The sequence below is a fragment of the Micromesistius poutassou genome (genome assembly GCF_964030765.1).
Source record: "Micromesistius poutassou genome assembly, chromosome: 15".
In the NCBI taxonomy this organism is placed as follows: Eukaryota; Metazoa; Chordata; class Actinopteri; order Gadiformes; family Gadidae; genus Micromesistius; species Micromesistius poutassou.
This window is the reverse complement of record NC_140285.1, coordinates 11,388,128-11,414,057: the sequence shown is the minus strand read 5'-3', so window position 1 is coordinate 11,414,057 and position 25,930 is coordinate 11,388,128. Positions and strand designations below refer to the sequence as shown.

At 41.9% G+C, this 25,930-nt stretch overlaps 5 protein-coding genes across 9 annotated transcripts; 1 reads left to right on the top strand and 4 right to left on the bottom strand.

The window, feature by feature from the left end:
• Positions 1 to 6: 6 nt before the first annotated feature.
• On the bottom strand, positions 7 to 1,381 carry uqcc5 (ubiquinol-cytochrome c reductase complex assembly factor 5). The gene is made up of 2 exons (XM_084480341.1): positions 1,106 to 1,381; positions 7 to 592 (listed from the first exon to the last, which is right to left on the bottom strand). The coding sequence occupies exons 1-2, from the start codon at positions 1,257 to 1,259 to the stop codon at positions 516 to 518; spliced, it is 231 nt and encodes a 76-aa protein (XP_084336467.1). The 5' UTR covers positions 1,260 to 1,381; the 3' UTR covers positions 7 to 515.
• A 203-nt stretch (positions 1,382 to 1,584) lies between these two features.
• kctd6b (potassium channel tetramerization domain containing 6b) lies at positions 1,585 to 3,974 on the bottom strand. 4 transcript variants are annotated; one of them, XM_084479242.1, is made up of 3 exons: positions 3,856 to 3,974; positions 2,926 to 3,062; positions 1,585 to 2,734 (listed from the first exon to the last, which is right to left on the bottom strand). In XM_084479242.1, the coding sequence occupies exons 2-3, from the start codon at positions 2,950 to 2,952 to the stop codon at positions 2,048 to 2,050; spliced, it is 714 nt and encodes a 237-aa protein (XP_084335368.1). In that variant the 5' UTR covers positions 2,953 to 3,062; positions 3,856 to 3,974; the 3' UTR covers positions 1,585 to 2,047. The 4 variants fall into 4 exon arrangements, with proteins under 4 accessions (XP_084335368.1, XP_084335369.1, XP_084335366.1 ...); XM_084479243.1 differs by having other exon boundaries at positions 2,926 to 3,044; positions 3,856 to 3,961; XM_084479240.1 differs by having other exon boundaries at positions 3,839 to 3,953.
• Positions 3,975 to 4,318: 344 nt separating this feature from the next.
• Positions 4,319 to 8,124, bottom strand: abhd6b (abhydrolase domain containing 6, acylglycerol lipase b; the record flags this gene model as incomplete). The annotated part of the gene is made up of 8 exons (XM_084479838.1): positions 4,319 to 4,489; positions 4,578 to 4,678; positions 4,763 to 4,817; positions 4,920 to 5,077; positions 5,222 to 5,354; positions 5,514 to 5,627; positions 6,709 to 6,865; positions 8,000 to 8,124. 8 exons carry the CDS (start codon positions 8,122 to 8,124, stop codon positions 4,319 to 4,321), a joined length of 1,014 nt encoding a protein of 337 aa, XP_084335964.1.
• A 2,663-nt stretch (positions 8,125 to 10,787) lies between these two features.
• On the bottom strand, positions 10,788 to 18,503 carry slmapb (sarcolemma associated protein b). Of its 2 annotated transcripts, XM_084480344.1 has the most exons (10): positions 18,478 to 18,503; positions 18,214 to 18,268; positions 15,938 to 16,066; positions 15,765 to 15,839; positions 14,935 to 15,240; positions 14,296 to 14,566; positions 13,720 to 13,891; positions 13,482 to 13,616; positions 12,658 to 12,745; positions 10,788 to 12,207 (listed from the first exon to the last, which is right to left on the bottom strand). In XM_084480344.1, exons 2-9 carry the CDS (start codon positions 18,263 to 18,265, stop codon positions 12,662 to 12,664), a joined length of 1,224 nt encoding a protein of 407 aa, XP_084336470.1. In that variant the 5' UTR covers positions 18,266 to 18,268; positions 18,478 to 18,503; the 3' UTR covers positions 10,788 to 12,207; positions 12,658 to 12,661. The 2 variants fall into 2 exon arrangements, with proteins under 2 accessions (XP_084336470.1, XP_084336471.1); XM_084480345.1 differs by lacking the exon at positions 12,658 to 12,745.
• Positions 18,504 to 20,207: 1,704 nt separating this feature from the next.
• LOC311359173 (ceramide synthase 5-like) lies at positions 20,208 to 25,929 on the top strand. Its single transcript, XM_084479155.1, has 10 exons — positions 20,208 to 20,489; positions 21,595 to 21,697; positions 21,853 to 21,983; positions 22,086 to 22,143; positions 22,244 to 22,294; positions 23,004 to 23,096; positions 23,522 to 23,650; positions 24,473 to 24,579; positions 24,920 to 25,076; positions 25,703 to 25,929. The coding sequence occupies exons 1-10, from the start codon at positions 20,314 to 20,316 to the stop codon at positions 25,817 to 25,819; spliced, it is 1,122 nt and encodes a 373-aa protein (XP_084335281.1). The 5' UTR covers positions 20,208 to 20,313; the 3' UTR covers positions 25,820 to 25,929.
• The last annotated feature ends 1 nt before the right edge of the window (position 25,930 follows it).

The window sequence follows — 25,930 nt, the reverse complement described above, 5'->3', positions numbered from 1 at the left end:
CAAAGCATGAAATGGCTGTAAACCCTGAGGTGTAGGTGATCAGCATTAAGTAGAAATAAGTCCCTTTGTGAAATGGAGAGATAAATTAAGTCCTACAATTGAAAGGGCTTATTTTTTTATAAATTGTACTCTGCTTATTTTTTCTTTTAACATTGTTCATAGACATATGTTAAGTTTCTTTCCGTTTCCTCTTTCACACTTATATAATTTCATAGATTTCTCACGTTGTGAACTAAACAAATCCTTGTGGAATTTGCAGGCAGAGAAAAAAATGGCATGGTACAACATGTGGAGTAATTATTTCCAAAATGAGGCTATATGCCCTCTATGGTCCAATGATTTGAATACAACGTGTTACATAGCAATAGCTACCGTTGGATGTTCAGACAGCATTGGCAAGATTGACATGCATCTTTACACAATTGTCTATTCATTTCAGCTTGATGTAAACAAGCATTCAGAGCCCAGAGTCCACAGTTACTTATGTTAAACCGTTTTGTTCCAACGTTCAACATTTATTTGACTTCAATCAGGCCATCAGCAATCTTCTGCTGGTATGATCTTTCTGACTGTTTTCTTCTGTAGACATCATCTGGCAAACACAATAGAAGGATGATTATAAGCACTCAATAAAATTGGCAAGATAACATGTCTTGTGGATTCATGGATACACACGGATGTTGGGTTGATATCCTGTCATGGAAGGTCTATTTATATCTCTAACTCTGAGAGAAAGGCATGGGACATCCTACAAGGAGCAAGAGGGAATCGACAGTAGGGGGACCTTTATTATGCCTATTGCCTACATAGTGTTTGGTGGGGCTACATTTCACTTGTATGCAGAAGTATGCCCAATTAGTTTCGGCATTTTACCCAACGCATTTGGCGTAGGTCACCAGTTCAATGTCAGGTTAGGCGTTCTATGCGTTAACGTTACTTGATGTTGTCCTCTTACGTGACATTGTATTTGTCCATCGTTTTAAATTATGATTAGCATTTGATTCCTACGTCAAATAAAATGGCGACGATGTAACCTTCTAGATCACATGTAGGTCATAAGAGATTGCTAGAGAAGACTGAGGAACCATTGAAGAAGTATACTTACAGAATGTCTCATGTCCTATCCTCACGTTGATCATGATCCATTCCATAACACCGCCTATGCAGAAGAATACCGGGAGGAATCTGTAGGTTCCGAGACGGCGTTTACCCGGAATGAGACTGAGTATATACTTAATGTTTTCACTCCTTTGAAACATCTTAAACAGCGGGCACTTGCTAATTTATTATTTTTAAACGAGAGCAACGATTGTCACATCCATTCATAAAAACGTAATGTATTGTATTGCCTAACTACGCAGCAGCGTGTCCTAATGTGACGCCGCCGATAAGGTATGATGGTTTTGTGACAGCCACTAACTAACCGGACGGGGTTACATAGCAACCCGATATATAGTGTGGTGCGAGAGACGCCCATGCGGTAGGTTCAGTCACTAAAAACATTCACACCAGATTAGTTTATAGCTCATATCCGGATTTTTTTTATTTTTATGTTATGGACGTGAGGCTAGCGTACATTTTTCATTCACCATCTAGTTTAGTAACAGAGTACCAATAACACTAACATTTGTAATGTCTATATAAATATATTTTTGGTTGGAAATAATACCTATTATGATTATTATGCAATTTTCTTTATTTTCCTGTGGACATAATGAACATAAGCAATGGGAGTTCTACTTTGAAACATTATAATGTTGATACATACAAAGAACCATAGACATAGAACCATCCACATAGGCCTACGACACAGCCAGGTTAAGGGAAACTAATGTAAAACCAGATAAACCAATTGAAACTATATGAAAATTACCTTGTTTCAGCTTATCATGGCTTTGTATGTTTGTTTGTTTTTACCAAATTGTGTGTAAAAATGCATTAGACTCAAAAGTAACAGTGAAATGTAACTATTTTAAGACATCTTTATTGGCCAGAACCCATACCATGACCGTCATGGTACTTTGCAATAGCCCTAAAATGTTGCGGCTCAGTCCTCGACGATACGTGCCGGCCTACAGAAAGTCCAGTGGTGCTCCACTGTGTTCTCGTTGGCCCGCTCGCTCATGTGATGAACGCGAGTGTTGCGGATGGTGAAGCCTTGCTTCATGATGTAATCCATGAGGTGCACCCGCAAGTTGACCTCCTGGTGATAGTCACACGGCCCAAACGTAAAGGACACCTGGCAGTCTCTGGTGTCCATCATGTGTTTGCTCCACTTTGTGAAGTTTTTGCAGATTCCCTCCAGTAGCGAATGTGCCTTGGCAGTGACGGTGAGCTGTGTGATTATCACAGCTACGGGGTTGGAGTATTTGGAGAGTTTCCTCGTGCTCGAGAGTTCAACAATTTGCTCAAAGATGTCGGAAGGGTAGAGGGGCTTGGGGTCTTGAAGGCACTGGATCAACGGCTCGATCTGGTAGAAGTCGGCCTCTTTCCTTAGCAGGTCTTTTTCCGAAAAGTCAGAGGGAAGCGTCAGCTCGGATGTTCGAAGAAAGTTCAAGATGTACCGGAATAGTGTTCCGTCACGATCTATGAAGTAGTTCCCTTTTGAGTCTTTGGTTGTGGGGAAGTCTCCGCGAAACATGGCCCCCAGCATGGAGTCCGAATAACGCTGCAAGGTTGATAAGGTGGTGGTGTAAAGGTGGCCGCCGACATTCAAGGTAACAGGATTGTTCCTCTAAACAAATAGGAGAAAGGAGCAATAAATATGTCATATCGTAGCAGGGGGAAAAAGTGCCAATGCATGATTCATTTAAAGGCATTGATGTTGTTCATCCTCCTAATGTACAACAAGAGGGAGGGATGTACTTTTACTTGTTGATGGCTGTCATGGAATTCATCAGCGATTTGATCAGCTTTTAAACTCACCCTATGGCCCCCATCTCCATTATCCATTTGTTAACTAAGATACCCACTTCGGTCAGATTCTGAACAGTATGGCGATGATGATGATGATGATGATGATGATGATGATAATAAAATGTCACCTGTAAAATAAAAAAAATCTAAACAGAATAAAAGTATTGTTTTTAATAATTAAATTAAAGTAATTCTAAATAACCTCCATGATTGATGCTATGCAACAAAAATGTCACCTGTAAAATAAAAAAAATCGAAACAGAATAAAAGTATTGTTTTTAATAATTAAATTAAAGTAATTCTAAATAACCTCCATGATTGATGCTATGCAACAAAAATAATAGCTTCCTCATCTTGCTGTGTAAACTTAAGATGTTAATAAGTGTTAATAATTCATCGTTGCCAAAGCAAGCCAGCTTCGGACATGCGGTAGTGTATGGCAACTTTGTCTGAACACCTGGATCTGCTGAAGTTGGAAAATGTGACGTGACTGTCTGAAGATATTAATAAACAACATAGTGGTTGCCGTTGGATAATGACATCAAAGTAGTTAGTATTTGTAGTAGTACTAGTATTTGCTGGTAAATCGCGTTAAAGTCAACGTTACACTGCAACACAAGTCAGTGTTTCAATGCCGCATACACATGAACTGAATGAAGCTAACAGGCTAGCCTAGCATGCAATACACATCCATGTAAACAAATGAATGAATCATAAAAGTCATTCACGATCGCAAACTAACATATGGTGGCGTTTAGTCGTCAACCAAAGAAATGCAGTAGGCTATTGTGCACATCAGTAGAGAACATCTGTGCAAATAGTTGTTTGAGCTGGATAGCTTTTCAGAAAGTAGATGCTCAATACCGTTCGCTCATGATAGTTGCTTGCTCGCTCATGTACATCATTTATATAAAACGTATACCTTAAGAAAGCGGTTACCAGCTCTTTTGACTTCCGCAGGCTCAGCCCCTTAGCTCCGGATTCTATAGCATATACACGGGCCGGGAGGACACACAGGAGGTGCTGGGAGGCGGGGAGGTTTGAAGGCTACAGTAAACAATTGCCTCATGACGGTCGAAAGTTGTAGTTGAGAGAGAGTGGATTGGTGCGACCCACTAAACACGCACGCGCACACACACACACACACACACACACACACACACACACACACACACACACACACACACACACACACACACACACACACACACACAGGATCATCTATGTTTAGTTCCATAACTTGTATTTTATTGGAAATATCAATATTTGCTGATCAAACCAGATACATACAAAGTGCTTTATAGGTAGGCTAATGTCACTTAGACACTTAGTAAGCCTGCATTATCTAGGCATTATATAAATCTGGCAAGTAAATAAAATAATTTGATACATAGTTTATATTTCACGATGACTTCTTGGAGGTATTTTGCTTTGCGATGATAAACTCTAATATGAGTTTTGCTGTTTGGCGGGGCTTTTCCATTACCACCGAGTGGCCACAGTTCTCCAGCAGGTCCACTCTGCACCCAGGTATGTGCTCTTCAATGACCGCAGCACCTGAGACATCCACCACCTGGCAATAATGGTTAACGTTAAATTATCTGCTATCCCAGATCATTTAATGCATTTTAAACCTAGCCAAGTAAAAAATAAATTTGTACCTGGTCCTTTTTGCCCCATATTATTTGTAGAGGTGTAAAAATCAGATGCAAGTGTTCTTGTAAGGCATATCTTGATCTTTCACTGATGAGTTCCATGAAAACTTAAAAGAAATCAAAATAAATGAATTGACTTTAGCTCACATCGAGGGAATAATGGACAATAAGCAACTGAGCAATCCACCAACCTTCTTCGTAAAATTCATTGTGTGGAAGCCGAACATCTACCAGACCTTGAAGAATCTAAACAATGGACAAAAAAGACCTTGTATGATTAAGACATATATTTTTCATTGAGTCTACATCTCTATGCTTTACTTAAAGGAGAAAAAATGTGGATCTGACCTGCTGAGGGATCTTGAAGCGAACATGGGAGCAGAGTTTCAACATATCTTCCATCTCCTCCGGTGTGGTCGGGATCAGTGGGATGCTTAATGTATACTGGTTTTGCTGGAGGTCTTGTAGATGGTTGTCGAATTTGGTCTCAGACAAATGTTTTATACCTGTGGGTTAAAATGGAAGAAATGTCATATTCTTCAAGAAAGCCCTGATACTGTAGGACTACAAAACGTCAACTAATCAGGGACAGCAATACATTTGATGGCAGATTTTTAACAGATTCAATTAGACTTACAGTATGGACTTACCATCTGGACAAATGAGTGTCATGCTACAGATATCTAAGGGATAGCAGGCTGCATAGACCCCAGCCACACTGCCCCCCATCGAGGCTCCCACCAAATGAAAGGGCTTCCTGTTCAAGCGAATGGCCTCTACAAACTACAATGAGATGAAATGAATTGAGCTATACAAGATCAATTAAAAGCCAGAAAAACTCCATTAGACATGTATCATTATTGATGTATTTTCTGGCTTGTTTATTGGACAAAAATGAATGCCAACTTTTTATTTGAAAGACCCAAAATTACAAAGTCCTACCTGACGGATCCTTCTGGCCTGTCCTTGAATAGAATAATCGTCCTTAGTGGTTCTGGTTGTCCCCTCATGCCCAGGCATGTCCACACAGAGGATGTGCAGATGTTTGGGTAGATACTAAAGCACAAAGTGGAGGAGGTTACCATTCATAATGCTGATATCATGAATATTTAAAATTTAGGATCAGGAAAACTTTTGAGGGGAAATTGTGTGGAAAAAGCAAGAAGTAAACTTCTGTAGAGGGGGGTCCTTGAGGTTGATGTCTGCTCTAGTATGTCCATACAATCCGTCCCTTCAAATCTTTAAACCTTTGTAAATGTATACAGGGCTTGCACATCAGAATGCAGCAGGGGATTTTTTGTGGGCTATACTCTGCTATATTGAGAGCTGTAATACTGTAAACAAACGTGAAAACCATTACATTAATCAAAATTGTTTGTTTGGCCACATCTCAAATTAGACATGCTGTGGCAGTTTCAAACACAACAATGTTCCCCAATAATGAGAAATTCTGTCATGATTTATACTTAACAATGATAAAAGAAACCCCACTACCAACATAATAGCTAACATTCCAATGATCCTATGCTTCCAAAATTGAGATGTGACGTTGCGATGTACAAGCCTTATGGTCATAATTAAGCTTTACTGTTCAGCAGAACAACCCACAAACACACACACATACAGAAAAATTATATTCTGATTATGTGTTGTTATTTTGTTAAATATTTATGGCACATCAAAGACATGCAATGTTGCAATGATGTATTTGATTTAACTGGCCCAACATTTTATTTGCTTTATCTAATGTGAATCTAGTATAAAAAACCGACATTGATTACTGATGTTAAGTCTGACAAGCCAACAAGCTCAAATCTAACTGAACATGCTGTCTACTTTTCTTTCGCTGCATATTTGGGATCTGTAAGAGCGTAATTGGCTATTTAGTGAATCCAAATTCGGCCTCAACTAGTTAACAGTAAAAAAGTGTCTTTAAAAGTTTCAAATCACCACCTTGTAGACTGGCCACTTTAGAAATACTTCTGAAAGCTACTGGCATGAATCAGTTTCTCTTTGGTAGAATCTCTTTCAGTTTTTGGCTCTGTGCCATCTCCCCCTAGAAGTTCTGGTCTAAAAATAGTTGGACATCTGGATCCGAGATTAATGTTAATCAACCATTGTTGTGCCTTCCTATTACCTTGACAACGGTGAGCCACGTGTCTTTGTGAGCAGAGAAACTATGCAGCAGGAGGATAGAGGGCCTCATTCCTGGCTTGCCCCTGCAGGAGTAACAGAAGCGGTAGCCGCCACAGTCTGCATAGCGCACCTGAAGGCCCAGGGTCCGTCTCCAGTACCTGAACGACAGTAGGTTCATCTGGATGGTTCATTGTGATGTGTTAAAGCATAGCATCTACACGCACACATATACACACACACACACACACATGCGCGCACGCACACACACACACACGCACGCACACACGCACGCGCACACATGCAAATATCATGTCTTGATATAAACTATATATATAAACTATATATATAAACTTAATGTTGTCACTGCTGATCAAATCAAATTAAGATATAGAAATCAGACCTACTCGGTGTTGAAGAATGTATTAATCATTAAACAGTTAGATATGGTTTGCCTCATGCTGTTCTCCCCCTCCCTGCCAGAGCCCTGTCTCTGACCCCCACTGTTAGCTCACCTTTTCTCTGCCAGATCACGCCCCTCCCTGCCAGATCAGTGTCTCTGACCCCAACATTTAGTTGATTCATATGTTTAGCCTTCATCCTGTATTTATCCCCCTTCCTGCCAAACATCTGTCTCTATCCCTCCACTACTCTGGAGGAGTTCATCAGACAATTGATGTGTTATCACCTTCATCCTGTTCTCATCCTCCTCCCTGCCAGACATCTGTCTCCATCCCCAAATGGCTCTTATTTTGTCTCACAGGCCCGATGACAGATACCCCACAGACCAACAGGTTTTGGGCCCATCTTGCGCAAGTATCACAACCCACAAAATATTCAGCCTAGAGAGGGTGTAGGCAGTTTCGGTCTAGCTCGATTTAAATAACGGTAACCGGTTAGGAATCAGTGGGTTACATCCTTTTGTATTTAAACAGGTAATGATCAGAGGTTACTGCTAGCCCCTCCCTTGTCATGTGTTTTGGTATACTGTGTTGTGTGATGAATTAAAGAGAACAATAGGAGAGCACACAGGATCAACACGCAGAAGGAGAATTTAAATAACCACAGAAGGACTGTGGGGGTTGTTTTGGGTATCCTGTGTGATCCTTAATCTATTTGTAACGGACTTGGAACATGCACTATGATTTGATCATACTTCTTCATTGGCATCTAGGTTTGGCTAGGGTCATCTGGACCCAAGCCCAATTCCAGATGGGGGTAGACACTTGCTCATACAATACACCATATTATCATAGTTGAGAAGAGAATAAACAATAGTAAACTGTATGTCTTACCAGTGGTATACTTTAATGAGTACTGAGGGCCAAAGAAGAAAGGATACACCAAAAGCCACAATAGGAATAGCCAGTGTTGCAGCAGCAATAACAAACAGGTTCACCACATCAAAATCAGCAGCCATGGCACACCTAACAAAACAAACAAAATTAACATTTGCATACCACAAAAAAAAGTGATACCCATATCAATATTTGACTGCTACACAATGCCTTATAATACTTACAGGCATATAACATAAATTATATGTCTTCAAACCAAACACAGAAGGAAAAGTGTTAGTATTAGTGAAAGTATCATAATCATCACCATCATCATCACTTTATTGTCATTCATTAAGGCAGAGAAACATTTTCCCATACCTTAAACTTAAAATATATAGAATTAGATTGGAACGAAAAAACGATTTGGAAATGATTCTAACTTACGTATTCCGATTATTTTCCTCTTCATATATCGTCGGTCAGGAGCTGGCACATATAACTGACAGTCAAACAAAGGCAGAATGTCTCAATGGCTGTGATACAGAGATCTGGTCAAATGTCCTTGGAAAGAACACTGTCCCAGGCTGATTATTTGGTCTGGCTGACTGTATTGATTGATACGTTCATTGTGTGAAACCAGGCCCCTTTGTTATTGAGTCAATTATTTAAAGTGAGCGTGCAGATCACTGTTGGCCCAGAGCGAGGTAAACTGAGGCATACAATGATGTGGTCATAAAATCCATCCTATAACATAGACAAAACATTTGTTATCCTCTTCAAGATATCCTACTGTTTGATAAAAGTATGCCCTTGTATATATGTGAAAGTGAGAGCTTTCGATATAAAAGGATACATGCTAAACAGAAAGATCAAAAGTGTGGAAGGGATTTCCTTATCCACTGTAGTGCGTTTAACAATATCTTTTAATATGTTTAATATTAAGCCACAAAATAAAGCTGCATTGTATGTATTCTGTCGCAGACGGTTGCAAAAGAGTAAGAAGAACATAATGGTGACATTTTAAACAATCATACAATAATTCACTTCAGTTATGGCAGCATTTGCGTGTTGCTCAACTTATTTTCCATCACTCATTCATTCAAATTCCAGTAAAGGGTGGAATTAACACATATCTGGATGCAATCAGGATGGGAGACCTAAAAAGATGGGAGGGGCTTGTGTATAGTCTGGATATGTGTATAGTCTGTATAGTCTTTTGTCAACATGGTTGAAAAGGAGAACAAGGAGAACATGCAGTGCAGGACCCTAGGGACCAGCAGCATATTGGGAAGGAAGTATTTACAGTTGGCCTTCTGCAAATCCAACAATGGAGCTTTCTTTTTGAGAATATATACTCCAAATCTGCAAGCAACATTTCTATTTCTAATGAAAAATGTATTACTTGAAACCCTGTCACAACAGACACTCCCTCACAGTGCTATGATCTACCACCGGGTGTCAGGATAGCAACAGACAGGGTGTTCTCCAATGCGGTTTCACACAAAAATGGTTATTTTAGATGTTTGAACATTTTTTTTCAGGATTTGGAATCTCTAGTCTTTGATTGATTCTATTATTTTATCAGACATGCAGCACATACTTCAAATTAATGAGAACAAGGCATTTCCCAAGTTTCCTCCTTAGAAAAATAGTAATATGTAGGAATATAATGTTAAAAATGATATGTCAAAATGATAGTTTGATGCAATACTTCCTTTCCATTTTGGGGTAATTTATGTCTGCATGTTCTATTAAAGAAAAAGCAAAATCCCAATATATCTTTGCATGTTTATCTTTCATGGATAAATCCTGATCAGATATTATTATTAGGACCAGGCAAAGCGTAGGGAAGCAGGTTTGCGGTACTCTGCTGTCAAACCTGACCTAGATACAAATTGGAGCAGAATAAATGGACAGAGCAAGGTTTGCAGCTACCACTGGCTTGTCTTGTTCCATTTCCTCCCATGCAGGGCATGGAGAGAGGAAGAGGCCTTATCAGCCAACATATGTAGAGCATATCCTCATGTGCATTTTATGTTTTGGTCATTCGTTAATGGAATTGTTTTGTGGTTATTGGTCTGTGAGAACTATGTGTGCTTGAAGGCTGTTTAAAGCAGTCTCAAATGGCCCCAGTGAGACTAATTAAACTCTGGGGCTGGATGAGGCTGCCCACTTGGGGAGCTTTGGGCACATAGTGCAATGCACACAAGGTAAAACAGCCATCACCACACACACTCAGGGAGAGCTCTGATATGCTGGGAATTAACCCCCGCTCTGCCTGCAAAACTTCCCCTAATTCTGAAATAAACCGGTTTTCAACTAGTACCTGTGACCCCGTGTCAGAGCAGCCCAGTAAAGCCCCCTAGGTAATGCGTGGCAGCCATGTGGCCTGTGGCAGGGGCAACCGCTACAGTCTGCATTACAATTGATGTCACTAGAGCAACTCAACGTGCTGGTCCGGTCTGCTTACCCTTAATATATACAACTATGTGGTGGCTCTACAGGATTTGGGTTAAATATTTCGTAAGTTGTATCTTTGTGAGCATCTAGCTAGATGAAAAAAAAAAAAGGAAAAACAAATGCATGTTCAGAACCCAGCAGTGAATCATTCAATTGCATAATGTCTTCCAATTACGCAAAATGTGCTGGATTACACAATTATGGTTTACAGTAAGCATGAATTCGCAATCACTAACTTTACCATCCCTTCATGGAGATAAGCATCATTATGGACTGTTCATTCACACTGTCACAACAGACAGACTACAACAAGGCTTTTTCTGCTTTTTAAATCTTTAATAGGGGGAACTCATGTTTTAGCGAAATTAGTAGTACACTTAGACAATTATCTTCCATATGTTTTTAACAATTTAACATTTCCTTCAGTTTACAAAATAACTCTGCACAAATATTTACAGGGATAAATTCAGTTTCCCAATGAATTATTTGAAACTTTTACATGAACGTGTGTCTAGAGAATAGACCTTTCCAAAGTATGTCATTTGGGATGTAATCCAATATTGAAACAAATCATGTTATGAATTGAGTGTCAATGTAAATCATATCTGGTTTTCGGGTCTAGTTAAAGATTACTCCCATAGACCATAAAGTACCAGGGATGAGCTCTGCTATCAGTTGAATTGTGTAAGATCAATAGATTTCCTTAACCCAATAAAAACATGTCATTAAACTGGGCATTGTTATCAGCAACGTGCATGGTTAAAGTCGTTACAAACACCCATAGTCACTGATTGCTACATAAACGTCATGGAAGATGTTGTAGCTGTGTCTGAAAGTCACTGATGGATAATGGAATATTTACAACCAAAAACTAAACAAAAATCTGACACATTCTTATCTGCAAACTCCAAGGAAGTCAATCAGCCTTCTAGAGCTCTTGTTCATTCCTGTGAGACAAAATGACTATCATGTCTAGAGTATGCCAGTTATCACTTCTCCGGGTATTTGCTTTGGATCATCTGAATTGACTTGAATAGTGAACCCATTACGTTTAAAGAAACAGCAGATATGAGATCATTGAGACACAGTTTAGAATTTGTTTAAGACCCAACCATCACGTGTACACCTGAAACATGAGGGAAGCATTTAAAGTGCCAAAAAGGCTAAGTTAACATCTTACGATATTAATCATTCAAATGTATTTTGGAGTGTTATCTACCCACAACCGAGATTCATTAATCATTCACTAGGGGAAAGTATTCATGCGTTGGATTATGGGTTATTCAATTTGCTTGGTGTGTGTTGTGTTAACGGAAGCTAAATATTAAACTAGGTAGAGATTTAGTAAGGTGTGGTCAGTATCACATACATTCAACACTGGAGGTCCAATGACAAAAAATCTAAAAACAAAAAGGAAAGAAAGATTTATACACCTCCCTAGATGTCCTAAATAAACAGTCAATGAATAACAATATAATGTTCTCTTATCACTGACATTCATTTGACTTACTCCTAAGATATACTGAGAACCGTGTGGTGTTAAGTGAGAGCTCTTCAGGTCACGGCTAGGCAGATGGCTTAGATCTCAGTGTGGAGGAAGCTGACGAGTACACAGATCGGAGCAAAAGTGTGTGTGTTTGTCTATGTATGTGTGTGTGTGTGTGTGTGTGTGTTCACTCCAGTCCTCAGGTCCTGCAGAGCATGGCGACGGTGACAGCGGTCAGAGCCACAGCGGCAGCCGATCCCAAGACCATCCAGGGCTTCTGCAACAGGTGGCAACGCACAAACAAACAGACCGTCATCCTCTTCATTCTACCATAGTGCTCATCAGTGAATCAGCCCAGGGCTTCGCCAGAGGGACCACTCTGTTGTAACCCAATGCGGTATACAGGAAGGTTGCGGGTTAAAATAGCTATTCTAAATGCACAGTATGAAGCCCATCCAAGCTTAAGCCCATTGGGAAGAAAACCCAAAACACAGCAGCTGTTAGATAGCAGCCATCCCACAACGAGACAGGACAAGCAGATGTCAGATGTTGAAAACTGTATGATAAGAAACGTTAGATCTCTCAGAGCAAGGGCGGTTTCTGGATTTTCTCCCCAGCAAGCGAATTGGGGAATGAAGGCAAGAGGGATTAAAGTCATGCGATGCTCTACTCAGAGGTGGAGATGAATGAGGGATGTTGGCGCCGACAGGAAAGGTGTAGTGTGTACCTTTCTACCACAATGCGCTGAAGCACCACAACAGCCAAGCCAGGATAAGGCCGATGAGTGTGGCTTGAAGGGGCAGCACTAGATCGCTCTAAAGGAGGGAAGGGATATTACAGTGATCAACTGTAGAGGGATATGGAGAAACTTTAACAGCATGGACAGCGTTTTAATGATCCATTAGGCTTGACCTCCATCTTTCTAGTTGGTTTCATACACAAGGACGGTGGTACTCAGTGTCCAGGACGACAACAATGAACAGTTTTATAACAGGGAATAAATGCAGTCTGTGCAGCATGCTGGAATACATTTTCATTGAATGAGAATCTAACCAGCAGATTGACATTTCATCACATCAGTGTTCGGGACCAATGTGATTCCAATGCAATGTTTCAGCAACGGCTCTTTCGCTTTATACGGTTCAAAACTCAGATAAACTTAGATAATGAATGAATGTATCAATCAAAGTCATTGTTTAAATGTTGTTTAAGAAGTCACGTTTAAAGTTGTCTCAAAGTGCACCATTTCAACTAGCTTGTAGCTTAAAATGACCTGGACATATCTGTAGTAAATGCTGATCAATACTGATTTCAATGATGTTATGAATAAAATAACCACCAATAACTGATGTATTCAAGAAAATAATAATGCCGGCCAACACATACCTCACCTACCCAAAATTGACACAGGTAGCCATGCTAGCTGCGTTGCACAGTTGCACAGCGAAATAGAGTGGACAGAATACTCATTGAGTCATTGAGTGTTTTATTCTGAACGTGTCCCACCTACTGGGGCTCAATCCTACACAATGCAACTTTAACTGCTCTCACCTTGGATCCTTTCTCCTGCAGAAGCTTCATCTCTGCATGGCATGCCTGCAGCTCATCAGTGATCGACTGCTTCTCCTGCTCGGCTTTCTCGTACTTCTCCTTTAGATCTGATAGCTCTGTTTTACAATCCTCGTTCTGCACGAGGGCACAGACAAAGATAGAAAAGTGTCATAGACGACATCAACACAACATTGCATGCCTCACCTAAAAACCCAACGACATGTTATGATTGAGCGACCTCTTTCTGCAGGTCCTTGGTGAGGCCCCGGGCCTCTCCCAGTTGGCCCTGGAGCTTGGCGTTGTCCTGCTGGTGCTGGAGCTGCAGGTCCCCCAGCCGCTGCCCCAGGTCCTCCTGGGATCTCTCCAGGGACTTCAGGCTCTCGCTGAGCACAGCGTTCTGGCCTTGAGAGCTAAAGGAAGGACACACCAAGCCCAGATGCTGAGGATATTGCGTAATTACAGCCACAACAAAAAGGGAAGTGGAAGCTGAATGAAAGAGAGAGGGAAGCAGGGGGCGGGAAGCGTGCGTGCGCGTGTGTGTGTGCATGTATGCATGTGTGTGTGCTTGCATTGCATTCAGGTGTGTATGGGTACGTGTGTGTGTGCAAATGGGTTGGTATGCATGTGTGTGGGTGTGTGTGCGGGTGTGTATGTATGTGCGAATGGGTGTGATGTGTGTGCGGGTGTGTGTGAGAAGAGAAGCGCAAGGCAGGGCAGAAACAGGGCAGGGCAGGGCAGAGACAGGGCAGGGCAGGGCAGGGCAGGTAGGGCAGGGAAGGCAGTGTTTAGCATGGGCTTTCCCAGGCACACTCACCACGTGAGATCCGTCTCCATCTGCTGCTGTTTCTCCAGCAGCGCGTCTCTCTCGGCACAGCGCGCCGCACACTCGCTCTGCGCACTCAGCTTCTCCTTCTGCTGGCTTCCCAGCAGCTGCTCCATCTGGGCCCGGAGAGAGGCGCCTTCGCCCTGCAGATGGCCCCGCTCGGCCTGGTGCTTGTTGACCAGGTCCTGCTTCTCAGACCGCAGCGCGGCACACTCCTTCTGGAGGGAGCTGTGCTCCTTCTGCATGGACTGCAGCTCAGCCGCTGTAGGGGAAGGGACACGAGGTGTCATCAACCACGTCTGTGTGGAGACACAGATGTCCATCCAACACTAGGAGGACTTTGTTTTGCGTGACCTTCTACATTAGAGATGGATTCAAGCGTTGAATCTATGCCCTTGAATCTATACCTCGATTGAGGTTTAGATGTAAAAAACATATTTCTCGAAAACGGAGCAAACTCATGATGAAAATAATGTTTGAGAGTATTCATGAATTGTGGAATGTGACGTAATTGGACTATAACATTTTGATGGGAAAAGGCGAGTGTTGACTACTTATTAATGTCCATCAATAATTGTAATTAGTTTAATTTGAATGACTAGAAAGCTACATACGTCATTTTTCCATTACCTTGTATTTCGGCGGTTTTCTGCCACTGCAGGCTCTGCTGCTGGAGGTCTCCCTGCAGGCTGTCGATCTCACGCTCATACTTGCCGGCCGTCTGGCGCCACTTGTCCAGGTCCTTGGTGACCGTCGCCAGGCTGCTCCGGACAGCGGCGATCTCACGGTCCCGCTCGGCGGCAGCTGCCTCCAAGGCCTGCTGGAGGGACCTCACCTCATCCCGGGCACCTTGCAGGTCGCCATGGCTCCTGGAGTGGTCCTGGTCCCTCTGCTCCTTCAGGACAGACACCTCGCTCTGGAGCTGCTGCAGTTGGCCTGTCCAAACATTGAATGTGTTAGATGCTGTTTTAGCTTTTGATAGTCTGAGCCTCACTCACTGCAGATTCAAATTCTTGGAATTTGAATTAAAAAAAAAAGTAATCTTTCTCTCCACAATCAGAGATAAAGGCATTGATTCAACGGTTGAATCCATCTCTAACGAAGAAGGTCTATAGAATCTAACAAGTAAGAATTTAGGATATTTAGTTTTAATTCTTGCTTTTAACCATTCCATTTTGACTGGTACAAGTTGAATTCCTACTAGTCCTAATGTTATTCTTACGAGTACAATTGTCATTCTTACTGATAAAAATGGAATTCTGCAGAGTAAGCTTAAGATCATTAAACGCTACAAAAGGGTTGCAATACACAGTGTACATATCTCATCACAACACTTTCACAGCTTTGGTTGCGTTGTTGTTCATATCACAGCGATAGGATCAGAGGTTTTCAGATAGGAAATAAAACATTCCAGTTCAATCCACAGACACACAGCCCGAGGGCAGACTGTGGGGGCTCACCTTTCAGGAGTTTGACTTGACTTGCTGATTCATCTGCTTGATGGTTACTGTCTTTTCTCTCTTCATCCAAGAGACCTGTGAAGGCATTAGCTTAATGAGCCTGCTGCATTGTCTTATGAACCCGTTCTGTATGAGTACCAATATATTTTTCAGAATTCAATGTATTTCTGTACCTTTCAACTGAATACATTTTAGTTTTTCAGTATTGGCTGACTCCTGAGCTTCTTGGAGTTGCTCATTCAAATGCTGGATTAATTTCTCTGAGTCACCTAAAGACGCCATATTAGTCCGCTTCAGCTCATCTGAGGAATACAAGGAGGGCAACCATTTTTAGTAACAGAGCAAGTACCAGAGAAGATGTTTGGATGGTCCATTTTGCTGCAAAGGAAACGCATAGCTTAACACTTGTTGATGTGAATACTAGTGCTGACTGTCAGCAATGACAGCTGGTTGGAAAGTTATCATTAAAATAGAAACATGACCACCACAATGTTTTAGCTTGTTCACTTCAGCCTCAGGTATTAAATTTAGCCAGAGCTGAACTGATGGATAATTTCCCAAGACACAGAAATCGGCCTATTAAATAAAATAATTGCTCCATCCAGAAATAGAGACCTGGTATTTTCCTAATATTATGTCAGACTTCCATTTCACAATTAGTGATCCATCTTGATCGATGGAATGTTGGTGTGCAGCATTTATCATTAGCTTTAACGTACTAAAGAAACAAACAAGCCCATGTTTTCAAGTATATATTATGTTTTCCTAGATGTGGGAACAAGCTTGTACTGCTTGTGGACTTTGGAATCTGGTTAACACCATGATCCCCTAATCTACCAGGGCTCCCAAAAGAGATGACCTCATCACAAACACAGCCAGGAGCACAGCAAGAGCCAGAATGGGTCAAGCGTGTGCACCATAAATGGACACATTAGGGGGGCCCTGACATGACTAGGAAATGCCATATTAATGCAATCACGATTTCCTGACCAAGTGAGATAGGAAAACAAATAAATAGGAGATTGAGATATAGATATTCAGCTCTCACACACACACACACACACACACACACACACGTTCACAAAACTCAAACAAACACACAGTTACACATGCACACCCAATCAATAATTTTGCAAAGGGATGTGACCAGATGACAGAACGGTGCTGATTAACATGTCTGAAATGACAGGGTGAAGAGGGACTGATGGAGCCTGGTGGAGCCAACTGGCTTAAGCACATGACTAGCCTTGTGTGTCCCCTCACTGAGAACCAGGGGGGGGGGGATGCTATTCTCTGCCCCCGGGCTTTGCTATCTCGGCCGTAGCTGTGTGTGTGTGTGTGTGTGTGTGTGTGTGTGTGTGTGTGTGTGTGTGTGTGTGTGTGTGTGAAGCTGCACATGCTAACAAGCCTGCCTGCATCTCCTTGGCTGAGTGAGCATGAGAATGTTAGTGGGTGAGAGAGTGTCTCACTTTGTGCCATGTGTAGCGGATAAAGGAATGCCTGTGTTGTTGTTGGGTTGCAAATGTGGCAGCCATCCTCCGCGTCGTCACATCAATGAACGTGTGTTTTCATGTGGAACCAGAAAGATTTCCTCCAGACTAATGCTATGTTTAGTAAAGCACTACCAACATGCGCAAGTGCATGTGGTCCAGTCTATACCTGACCAAATGATGAAACGGACGCCCTTGATTAAAAATGCCTTCCAGAACAGCTGGGTCATTGTGCGCAGCCTTAACACCATTCAAGTGCGCAGCTGATTATTTTCACACCAAGTGCTGAATGCTATAGCAGTGGTTATGGTTTAACAGCCCTCTACTGAACATTTGAAATATACAACCAATGTCCTTAAAACAGCTAATCGGAGATCGCTACGTCTCCAGTCATGTTGAAGTGAAATAGAATGTAGTGTTTGTGCGAATGAAAATCAAGCATATCATAGAGCGTCACTTAGCCCTTGGGGCACTAAGCTGTCGAGAAAGGCATGTCTGTATTTTGTATTTTGGAACCAGCATTGATAGCAAATCCTTCATCATGAAAAAAGAATGCCCAAATATGCCTTTCCAAATCCAGCCTCCTACACCATGTCGTGAACACAATATAGCCCTTTTATGCATTCAAACACAGTCTCCATCAATAAATAATTTCAGCCAATGGTCAAAGCCAGAGTGAAGGTAAACTAAGGACAGGTTATCATACTTTCCTTCTAGAACAGACTGATATCATTGTATATGTTACACTCTAGAAATAAGCCTGACGTGATGAAATATGAGGGTCTTAATCAGTTTCCACCCCCAACTATCTCACAGAGTCATGACACTGCTAGACTTTCTCCTTTTGAGATTCAAGGTCAGCGAGTTACGGGGTTCTGTGCTTACATTAAAATCTCAGATCCAAACACACTCTCCACATCTGTCCTTCTATTTAGATACAGCATTTAAGGAAGATTTACCTTGGATCAATGAGACGTTATTCAAAGGATCGGTCAGTCCCTTCTCTTCCATTTTCTGCAAGGTAGGAATATTTCAGTGGACAGTATCCAAACACATTGTACATCTAAAAAGAAATCCCAACTACAAAAAAAAACAATCAGAAGGGGCAAAGAAAGACTATTCCTACAGAAAGTGCTGACCAAATCAGTGCCCTGAAAGCTGATTGGAAGTATTCCCAATAAATAAATCACAAATTGAAAGAGCAGAAACTTAGAAGATATTACCTCAAATGTCTTGGTAGGTACTGTACAGGCTGGGGTGAGCAGCAGTCTCTGACATGAACAGCTCTCCTCTCACCATCAGATTTCTGTGATGTGAAATGGACTAGTCCATCTCTCAGGGGTGGCTGGGGGGGGGGACGACGACAGGGGGTCACAAGCAGCAACAATGACACTATCCCAGCCATCCCAAGTGTTTATTTAATAGAATCCCAATAAAAATATTTTACTTGTGCAAGTTTGAAACAGCGGTACCCTGTAGATGGTTAAATGGTGACTCAGGATGAGAGACTGGTGCACTTGCTCCGATAAACAATCCCCCTGGTTTGGACTGAGCTCTCCGCCTCTCCACACTAGGTCATGAATCCGAGTAGGGCATCCCGGAAGCTGCAGCTGTGCAGGGAAACAGAGAGCGTTTGTTGGTTTAATTGCACTGTTCCCCTGCATGTTGGTGCTGATGTAAAACTCTGGCTGACACACAATGGGGCCTACCATTGTATCAAATGTCTCTCTTTCTTTCTCTCTCTTGCCTCCTACTGATACACCTTCCCCCCCTGCCCCTCACCCCCTCTCGTATTTCCATGTAGGTCATCCGATTGTCCCTTTAAATTAATCAGCATTGGCCTCCACGTTCTATAAATACTCTATTTCATACAGTCTTTGTGCCCCACACATATCCAGAATGCTTTGAGTGTCAGCACTACACTTTGTATAAACTTACAATTAAATAAAATAAAGATTCACAGACTAAGGAGATATAAGGCCTGCTATTGTAGGTTATATATGTGATCATGTTAAAAACATATGGTTGTTCTACAAACAATATTGATCATGGTCAACAGGTGACAAGTACAGTATTTCTCTCACACACACTTGTGATTGAGAAAAACAAACAAAACCACCACATACAAATACCTGCACATAAAACTCACAAAACCACCACATACAAATACCTGCACATAAAACCACAAAAACACCACATGCAAATACCTGCACATAAAACCGCCCACATATGCACCTTGACACACAAATTAAAATACAGACGAACTGATTTAGACTCGCATCATCCAGACCTCGTAGACGCCATGAGCTTTTGTCATTGCATAATGAAAAAAATGCTGCAGAGCCTGTAGGCCTACTGCATCCTTGCAGACCGAAATTATGGAAGTGTTGTTTCAGCCCAGCGAACCCAACCCTCCCTGTCGAAGGCCTCTCCAAAGCCAGCCCACGCTGGTTAAAGCCTGAGTAAACGTTTAAACAAAAGCGACTTGGACCAGATCTGTCTGTTAGTTACCAATAGACTGAATGAAATTGTACAATCAATTTGTCACACATTCATGTGTGAAATCAGAGAGACCTCATCCTGATGTGGTATAAACGCGTGAAAACGTTGCAGTGATCTGGGCCTATTGACAAAACCAACAGCAATTTACTACTATCCTTTTTTTTTTAACTTAAGCTTATATATATATTTTTTTAATCTTTCAGCCGCATCTAAGCAGCTGATAGCTGCAGCAAGCGACATAACAAGATCAGCGTAGACCGGGCGGTAGTTGACAAAAAGAAGAGAATGAAATAAAAGACATATGCCTCCACAGGTTTCAACCCGAAAACGTGCGTGACTCACCGGTGAAGTGGGAGTCGCCCTGAGCCCAGTGTCGTGTCGTCACTTAGCGGGCTTGTTTACCAAAGTGATGGTTTGGACGAGAGGTGCTGCTGGAGCTGGTGGTAACAGTTCCTGAAGTTGGTGGTGGCAAGTTTTTCCATGTTTGGGTCTCTACATGCCGAGACTATAAGTTATTAGGTATAGTTTCGCGTTGTTGCTCTTGATATCTGTATTCAATGACTTCCTCTATCTTATCATGGATTTGGAGCGAAAGATTTTGGCTGCCCGAAAATGTAACATGGGCGGATCTAGAGCATCCACCTCCCGGGGTGGAATATCCCCGAGTAGGCCAAATTTTGTATGCCATACCATTGGCCTTTGGAGTGCTTTTTCTACGACTACTTTTTGAAAGGTAAGACTTTATCTAACTCCAATGTCCAACTGTGAGCTCGCCGTGTCTTTGCAACGCCTGCGCTACCGCGTCCCCAACTTCTTGCGTTAAACGCTCCCGTGACTTTTGGTCATATGGGGCTGGGGGGAAGAAAGAACCTTTTAAATATTCAAACGTGTATCGTTTACAGAAGGGATAGTTAATTAAAATGAAGCATCGATTCAATCTACCCTAAGTAAAAGAGCGTGCCACGTTTTGGCGGTGTTTCCGTAAGAGACCTGGTAGAAAAGTGGACTGGTCAAAGTAGACCTGTGGGTTTTATTATCATAGCGTTGCCAACCGCACAAAGATCCCTCAACGACTTACTGGTTCATTCTACCTTTTTTAATTATTATTTTTGTTTCATACCACTGGCCATGAATGGACATTCTTCATTTTCTTTTGCCACGTTTTTATACGTAGGCCTTACTGTTTCAGTAACTACCAAATACATATACATGTAACTCTTTAAACAGCTGACATACATTTGTATCTTGTATTGTAGGATTAGATACAAGTCAGTTTGATCATTGCACAATAGTTTTACCAGCATTGTCAATGGTGTTTGCCTTAAACTAAGATCATTCTGTGCATGGGCTAATGGTTAAATGAGCAAATTCCTCTGTCTCCCCAGTGCTTGGACATTGGTCAACTCAACAAGACGGATCCCCTATCAGTTCTCTTGTTAGACTATAGCCAACCACAAGCCTTCCCCCTCACATGACTTAGTCATCACTTTGTTTAGATGAGGTGCCACATTCTTTAGGATTCTCCGTCTCCTTTCGATGACTGTTTCCTCTCACTCTGTCTCTCTGTCTCAGTAGCTAATGCATTCCACAAATAATTATTGTGGGCAAACTGTGAAAGCTGTGCACTGAGTGTCGAACACACAGGAGTTCCACTCCTCAGCCCGTCCAATCCAATAAAGACTATTCAATGAACTCAAGTGTGCCTATTTCCCTCCCTCCATTTTTGAATGTATTTTGTATAATCGTGTGTGTGTGTGTGTGTGTGTGTGTGTGTGTGTGTGTGTGTGTGTGTGTGTGTGTGTGTGTGTGTGTGTGTGTGTGTGTGTGTGTGTGTTTAGGCTTGTGGCCAAGCCCTGTGCCCAGATACTGCATATTCAGGCTGATGTGAGCCGTCCACCTCAGCGCAATGCTGTCTTGGAGAAGGTGTATGGATCCAGAACGGTACATAACGCCTTGTGTATAGATGTGCTGATTTCCTACATATCTGTAACAAAAACAAACAAACCCCTGATGGGTCGTGATATCCAAATATATCCCCACACAGTAATGTAAAGCGCTATTCATTGAGTGGACTGCTGTATGTTTTTCAACTTCAGTCTCCCGATGAGAAGCAACTGGCTGGACTCTCTAAGCAACTGGACTGGGATGTGCGGAAGATACAGAGGTGGTTTCGCCTCAGGCGTAACCAGGATAAACCCAGCGTGCTCAAAAAGTTCTCTGAAAGCATGTAGGTTCACGGTTTGGATGCACCACACAGCAAACAAGTTTCAGATTGTTTGTGTCAGGCTGATTTTAAACATTGTCATTCTATTTTTCTCCTTTACTTTAGGTGGAGGTTTACATTCTATTTTGGCATATTCATCTATGCAATTCGCTATTTATGGGTGGTAAGTTGTCCAGGCTGCAACAAAGTCACTTCAATGTGTAGTAGCATTAGCGGAACATTTCATGGGTGTAATTATATATGCTGTGTCTGGTTTCCCCCAGTCTCCTTGGATGTGGAATACCAAAGAATGCTGGTACAACTACCCATTTCAGGTAATAATTATTTAAACAGCAGCTCAAATGTTAGGTCCGGACACTCTTATAGTAAGTTGGTTAGGATATGAAAACCTTCCATTACTTCGGAAGGTTGTTTTTAAGGGGCAGTGAACCCAATATCCTTTATTATCTTTTATTTATTATATGATATACAACATGGTATTCTCAGCCATGCCACATCGATTTCAATCGGCGGGAATACTTGCCATGACAGACAAACTCCTTCAGCCAATCAGCCTAACATTACATGTGACGTCATCACAGTGTGCTGTTCAGTGGATACACGAGATTAAGAAGAACGCTGAAAACGTTGTTACCGCCAAAAACTCTGCTACTTCATACCCTTGTTCTTGTTTCTAGTAGTTGTAGTCTAGTAGTAGTAGTAATGAGTCCACTTATGGCTATTACAGTGGTGGCCTGTATTTTTGTTTTTGTATTTATCAGGATGGTCTCCAGGCTATAAAAGCATATGTTAAAGTTATTTGTATCATATTTGTAACAAACACAAAGAACTGTATGTACTAGCTGTAACTAAAGTATCACACTGTCTCTGTGGCTCATAACCCTGGGGAAACAACCCCCTTACTTCCGATGACGCTCAGCCTAAAGCTAATTCCTTCAAGTCTCATAGGGGTGGAATCTGAACTGAAAGACAGGGTTCACTTGTCCTTTTGACAGTATTTTTGTATGTTATTTTCCTTCATAGCCTGTGAGCCCTGGCCAGTACAACTACTATATAGCTGAGTTGGCCTTCTACTGGTCCCTCATGCTCTCCCAGTTTACAGACATCAAGCGCAAGGTAAGCCCACCATTACTAACACCTGTCAATCGTCTCTGTAAGCTTTGCCCAATGTCGAATTCTACTGGAGTCGTTGTCTTGGTGTGGCACAGACACAACTGGCTTTTCCTGAAACGGCTATGTAGCCGACCCTGCTGGCCTTCTTTGTCTCAAATGAAAAAGTTGTGTGTCATGCAAATGCATTGCTTGTGAGTGAGAGAGGCTTTTGTGTTGCATAAAATAACAGCCATAAAGATACTTGTTGAACCAGGTTCCCCCATGCACCTTTTCCCCGATACTCATGCTTCAAGGCGTGCTTTCAATTAGTCAAGGCAATATACATTATAACCAGTAGAGCAATTAAAAAACATGGTTAACAAGTAACGCACATTTACACATGTACACTTTTGATAATTTTTTTGTTTTTTTGCTTCAACCTCTGTCAGGATTTCAACATTATGCTGGTCCACCATTTCGCCACCATTTCCCTTATCACGTTCTCCTATGCTAACAACATGCTGCGGATGGGAACCCTGGTCATGTGTGTGCATGACGCCGCCGACATCTTCCTTGAGGTAAATCACCAGGGCGACCTGTATTTTATTTGTCTTCAGATGTGGAGATAGATGCAGAGTAGGTGCAGACAAAAGACAAAACAAGTAACTCACTTTTTTTTTATGCAGGTCCTCAAACCTTTAAGTAGTTGGATTTGTGTGGTTCACTGGTTTGGCTGTTCTGGTTGTTGGACTAATTGTATTCAATGGGAATTATCTGTGTGACACACCCTGTTAAACCTGAAAGTATACTGCCTTTAGCTGAAGGAAGCATGCACTTTCTCTTTGTTAATGGATAACCCTGTGTTCTTTTACAGTTTAATAGTGAGTTAACCTATGCAGTTCCATGGTCAAGTATGACGCTGATATGGCAGCCTTTGAAGCCACCCCATAGGCCTTTTTTACCAAGCAGCCATCTTGGTTCTAGTGGCTAGCTGCAGTTTAGAACCATTATGTCGCAAGGGGATTAAGGCCCATGGAGCAGCACTCATGGAGCAATTACCAATTATAGCTGTACCCAGAATATACTCCTACCTCTGTTGTTCCGTGAATAAAAATGTAGGATTGATTTAATTACAACCCATCCATTATTAAGATAATTTTTAAACAAAGAGACTCTGTTTGGCAATAACAGAGTTGAACAAGACACCATGGAAGTGTTTCTGTGTAAAAGAGAATCATGTGTATTATATTAGCACTAGGACCCCCTTAACACCTGGCATTGACCTGTGTTTATGTAGTGTGGGGTAAGATGACTGGCAACATTTTTCTGTTAATGTATGAAATATTAACTCTAGTTCTATATTAACTCTTCATGGTACTTATTTTCTTTCTTTCTAATAGGCTGCTAAACTGGCAAATTATGCCAAGTGTCAGAAGCTATGCGACACACTGTTCATCGTGTTCAGCCTAGTTTTCTTCATCACTCGCCTTGTCATCTATCCATTCTGGTGAGACTTCCAACATTTTGAATGTGACATGAGATGTACATTTCAGACTATTCCCACCAAGACTCAAAATAAAAGCTGCAATTGGATGGAGAACACCTAAGAAAGATTTATTTATTCCCACTGCCATGTTAATAATTTTATTTGGATTATTTTTTGTGGAAAATGTTGTTGTACGTTACTCTTGTTTTTATTGGTTCAATGTTTTTACGGTGTGAGCCATGTGTCTAAAAGTAGTTTTCTCTCAACATTTTTGATAGTCAGTATAGAATCAGAAACCCCATGAATTGCCCACTCCCCAAACTGATAAACTGTGATTGTTTGTCTGCCTGGGCCGCTCCAGGGTGGTCCACAGCGTTCTGATCGAGAGCTGGGAGATCGTGGGCCCCTACCAGTCCTGGTGGCTGTTGAACGGGTTGCTGCTGGTGCTGCAGGTCCTCCACGTCATCTGGTTCTACCTCATCGCTCGCATCGCCATCAAGGCCTTATTCAAGGGAAAGGTAAACATCTAGTCCTAGTCCCACGTCTAGTGTGCCCTTCATTTCATTCTGTCAGAAATAAGTCCTGTCATAGACCTAGACATTTATTGAATGAAATGGTAATACACTTTAGTTTGGCGCTATGGTTCCACTCTTTAGGGTTGCTCCCTGCTGAAGGATTTGAAACATTGACAAACAAATGTCAGATAAAGCATACCAATATTGGACAAATGGGATCACTGTACAATCCACTGACCCATTGTGTAGGTGACATAAAATGCAGAGCCAAAGCAGTAGGCGCTGAGGGGGGTGGTGGTGGGTCAAATTCATGCACACTTATTCATGCACCTCGCTGTGTGTGTGTGTGTGTGTGTGTGTGTGTGTGTGTGTGTGTGTGTGTGTGTGTGTGTGTGTGTGTGTGTGTGTGTGTGTGTGTGTGTGTGTGTGTGTGTGTGTGTGTGTGTGTGTGTAAAGGTCTTAAATTGACCGTCCATCCGTGTACGTGTGTTTGATTGGAGCGTGTTAGCCGTCAGCTGATAGGCAGCACATGACTAGAGTCCTGCCAGAACTAGTTACACCCATTTCTGTGATGATGTGATTTCACTGGTGATAACACTGCTGATGCATAATGTGGCACCGCTTCGCAGGTTGCAAAGGACGACCGCAGTGACATTGAGAGCAGTTCGGAGGACGAAGCCGGCACAAACTGCAGGAGTTCAAAGGACTCCAAGGACTCCAGCTCGAATGGCTGTTCCAGGACCTGAGCTAATATCTGTACAGGATATTACCAAAGACATCCATCTCTGTTGTTATTTTAAAAAGATATGTGGCTTTAAAATCACTTCCGGCAGAGATACTCTGACATCCACTTTGGG

Coding starts and splice junctions, on each gene's coding strand:
- kctd6b (XM_084479242.1), bottom strand. CDS start 2,952: ATGGATAATGGAGATGGGGGCCATAGG. Junction 2,735..2,925: donor ATGGAGATGGGGGCCATAGG/GTGAGTTTAAAA, acceptor CTATTTGTTTAG/AGGAACAATCCTGTTACCTT.
- slmapb (XM_084480344.1), bottom strand. CDS start 18,265: ATGGAAGAGAAGGGACTGACCGATCCTTTGAATAACGTCTCATTGATC. Junction 16,067..18,213: donor TAACGTCTCATTGATCCAAG/GTAAATCTTCCT, acceptor TGTATTCCTCAG/ATGAGCTGAAGCGGACTAAT. Junction 15,241..15,764: donor TCAAGTCAAACTCCTGAAAG/GTGAGCCCCCAC, acceptor ATGTTTGGACAG/GCCAACTGCAGCAGCTCCAG.
- LOC311359173 (XM_084479155.1), top strand. CDS start 20,314: ATGACTTCCTCTATCTTATCATGGATTTGGAGCGAAAGATTTTGGCTG. Junction 24,580..24,919: donor CTTGTCATCTATCCATTCTG/GTGAGACTTCCA, acceptor GGGCCGCTCCAG/GGTGGTCCACAGCGTTCTGA. Junction 25,077..25,702: donor AGGCCTTATTCAAGGGAAAG/GTAAACATCTAG, acceptor ACCGCTTCGCAG/GTTGCAAAGGACGACCGCAG.
- uqcc5 (XM_084480341.1), bottom strand. CDS start 1,259: ATGTTTCAAAGGAGTGAAAACATTAAGTATATACTCAGTCTCATTCCG. Junction 593..1,105: donor GATAGGACATGAGACATTCT/GTAAGTATACTT, acceptor TGTGTTTGCCAG/ATGATGTCTACAGAAGAAAA.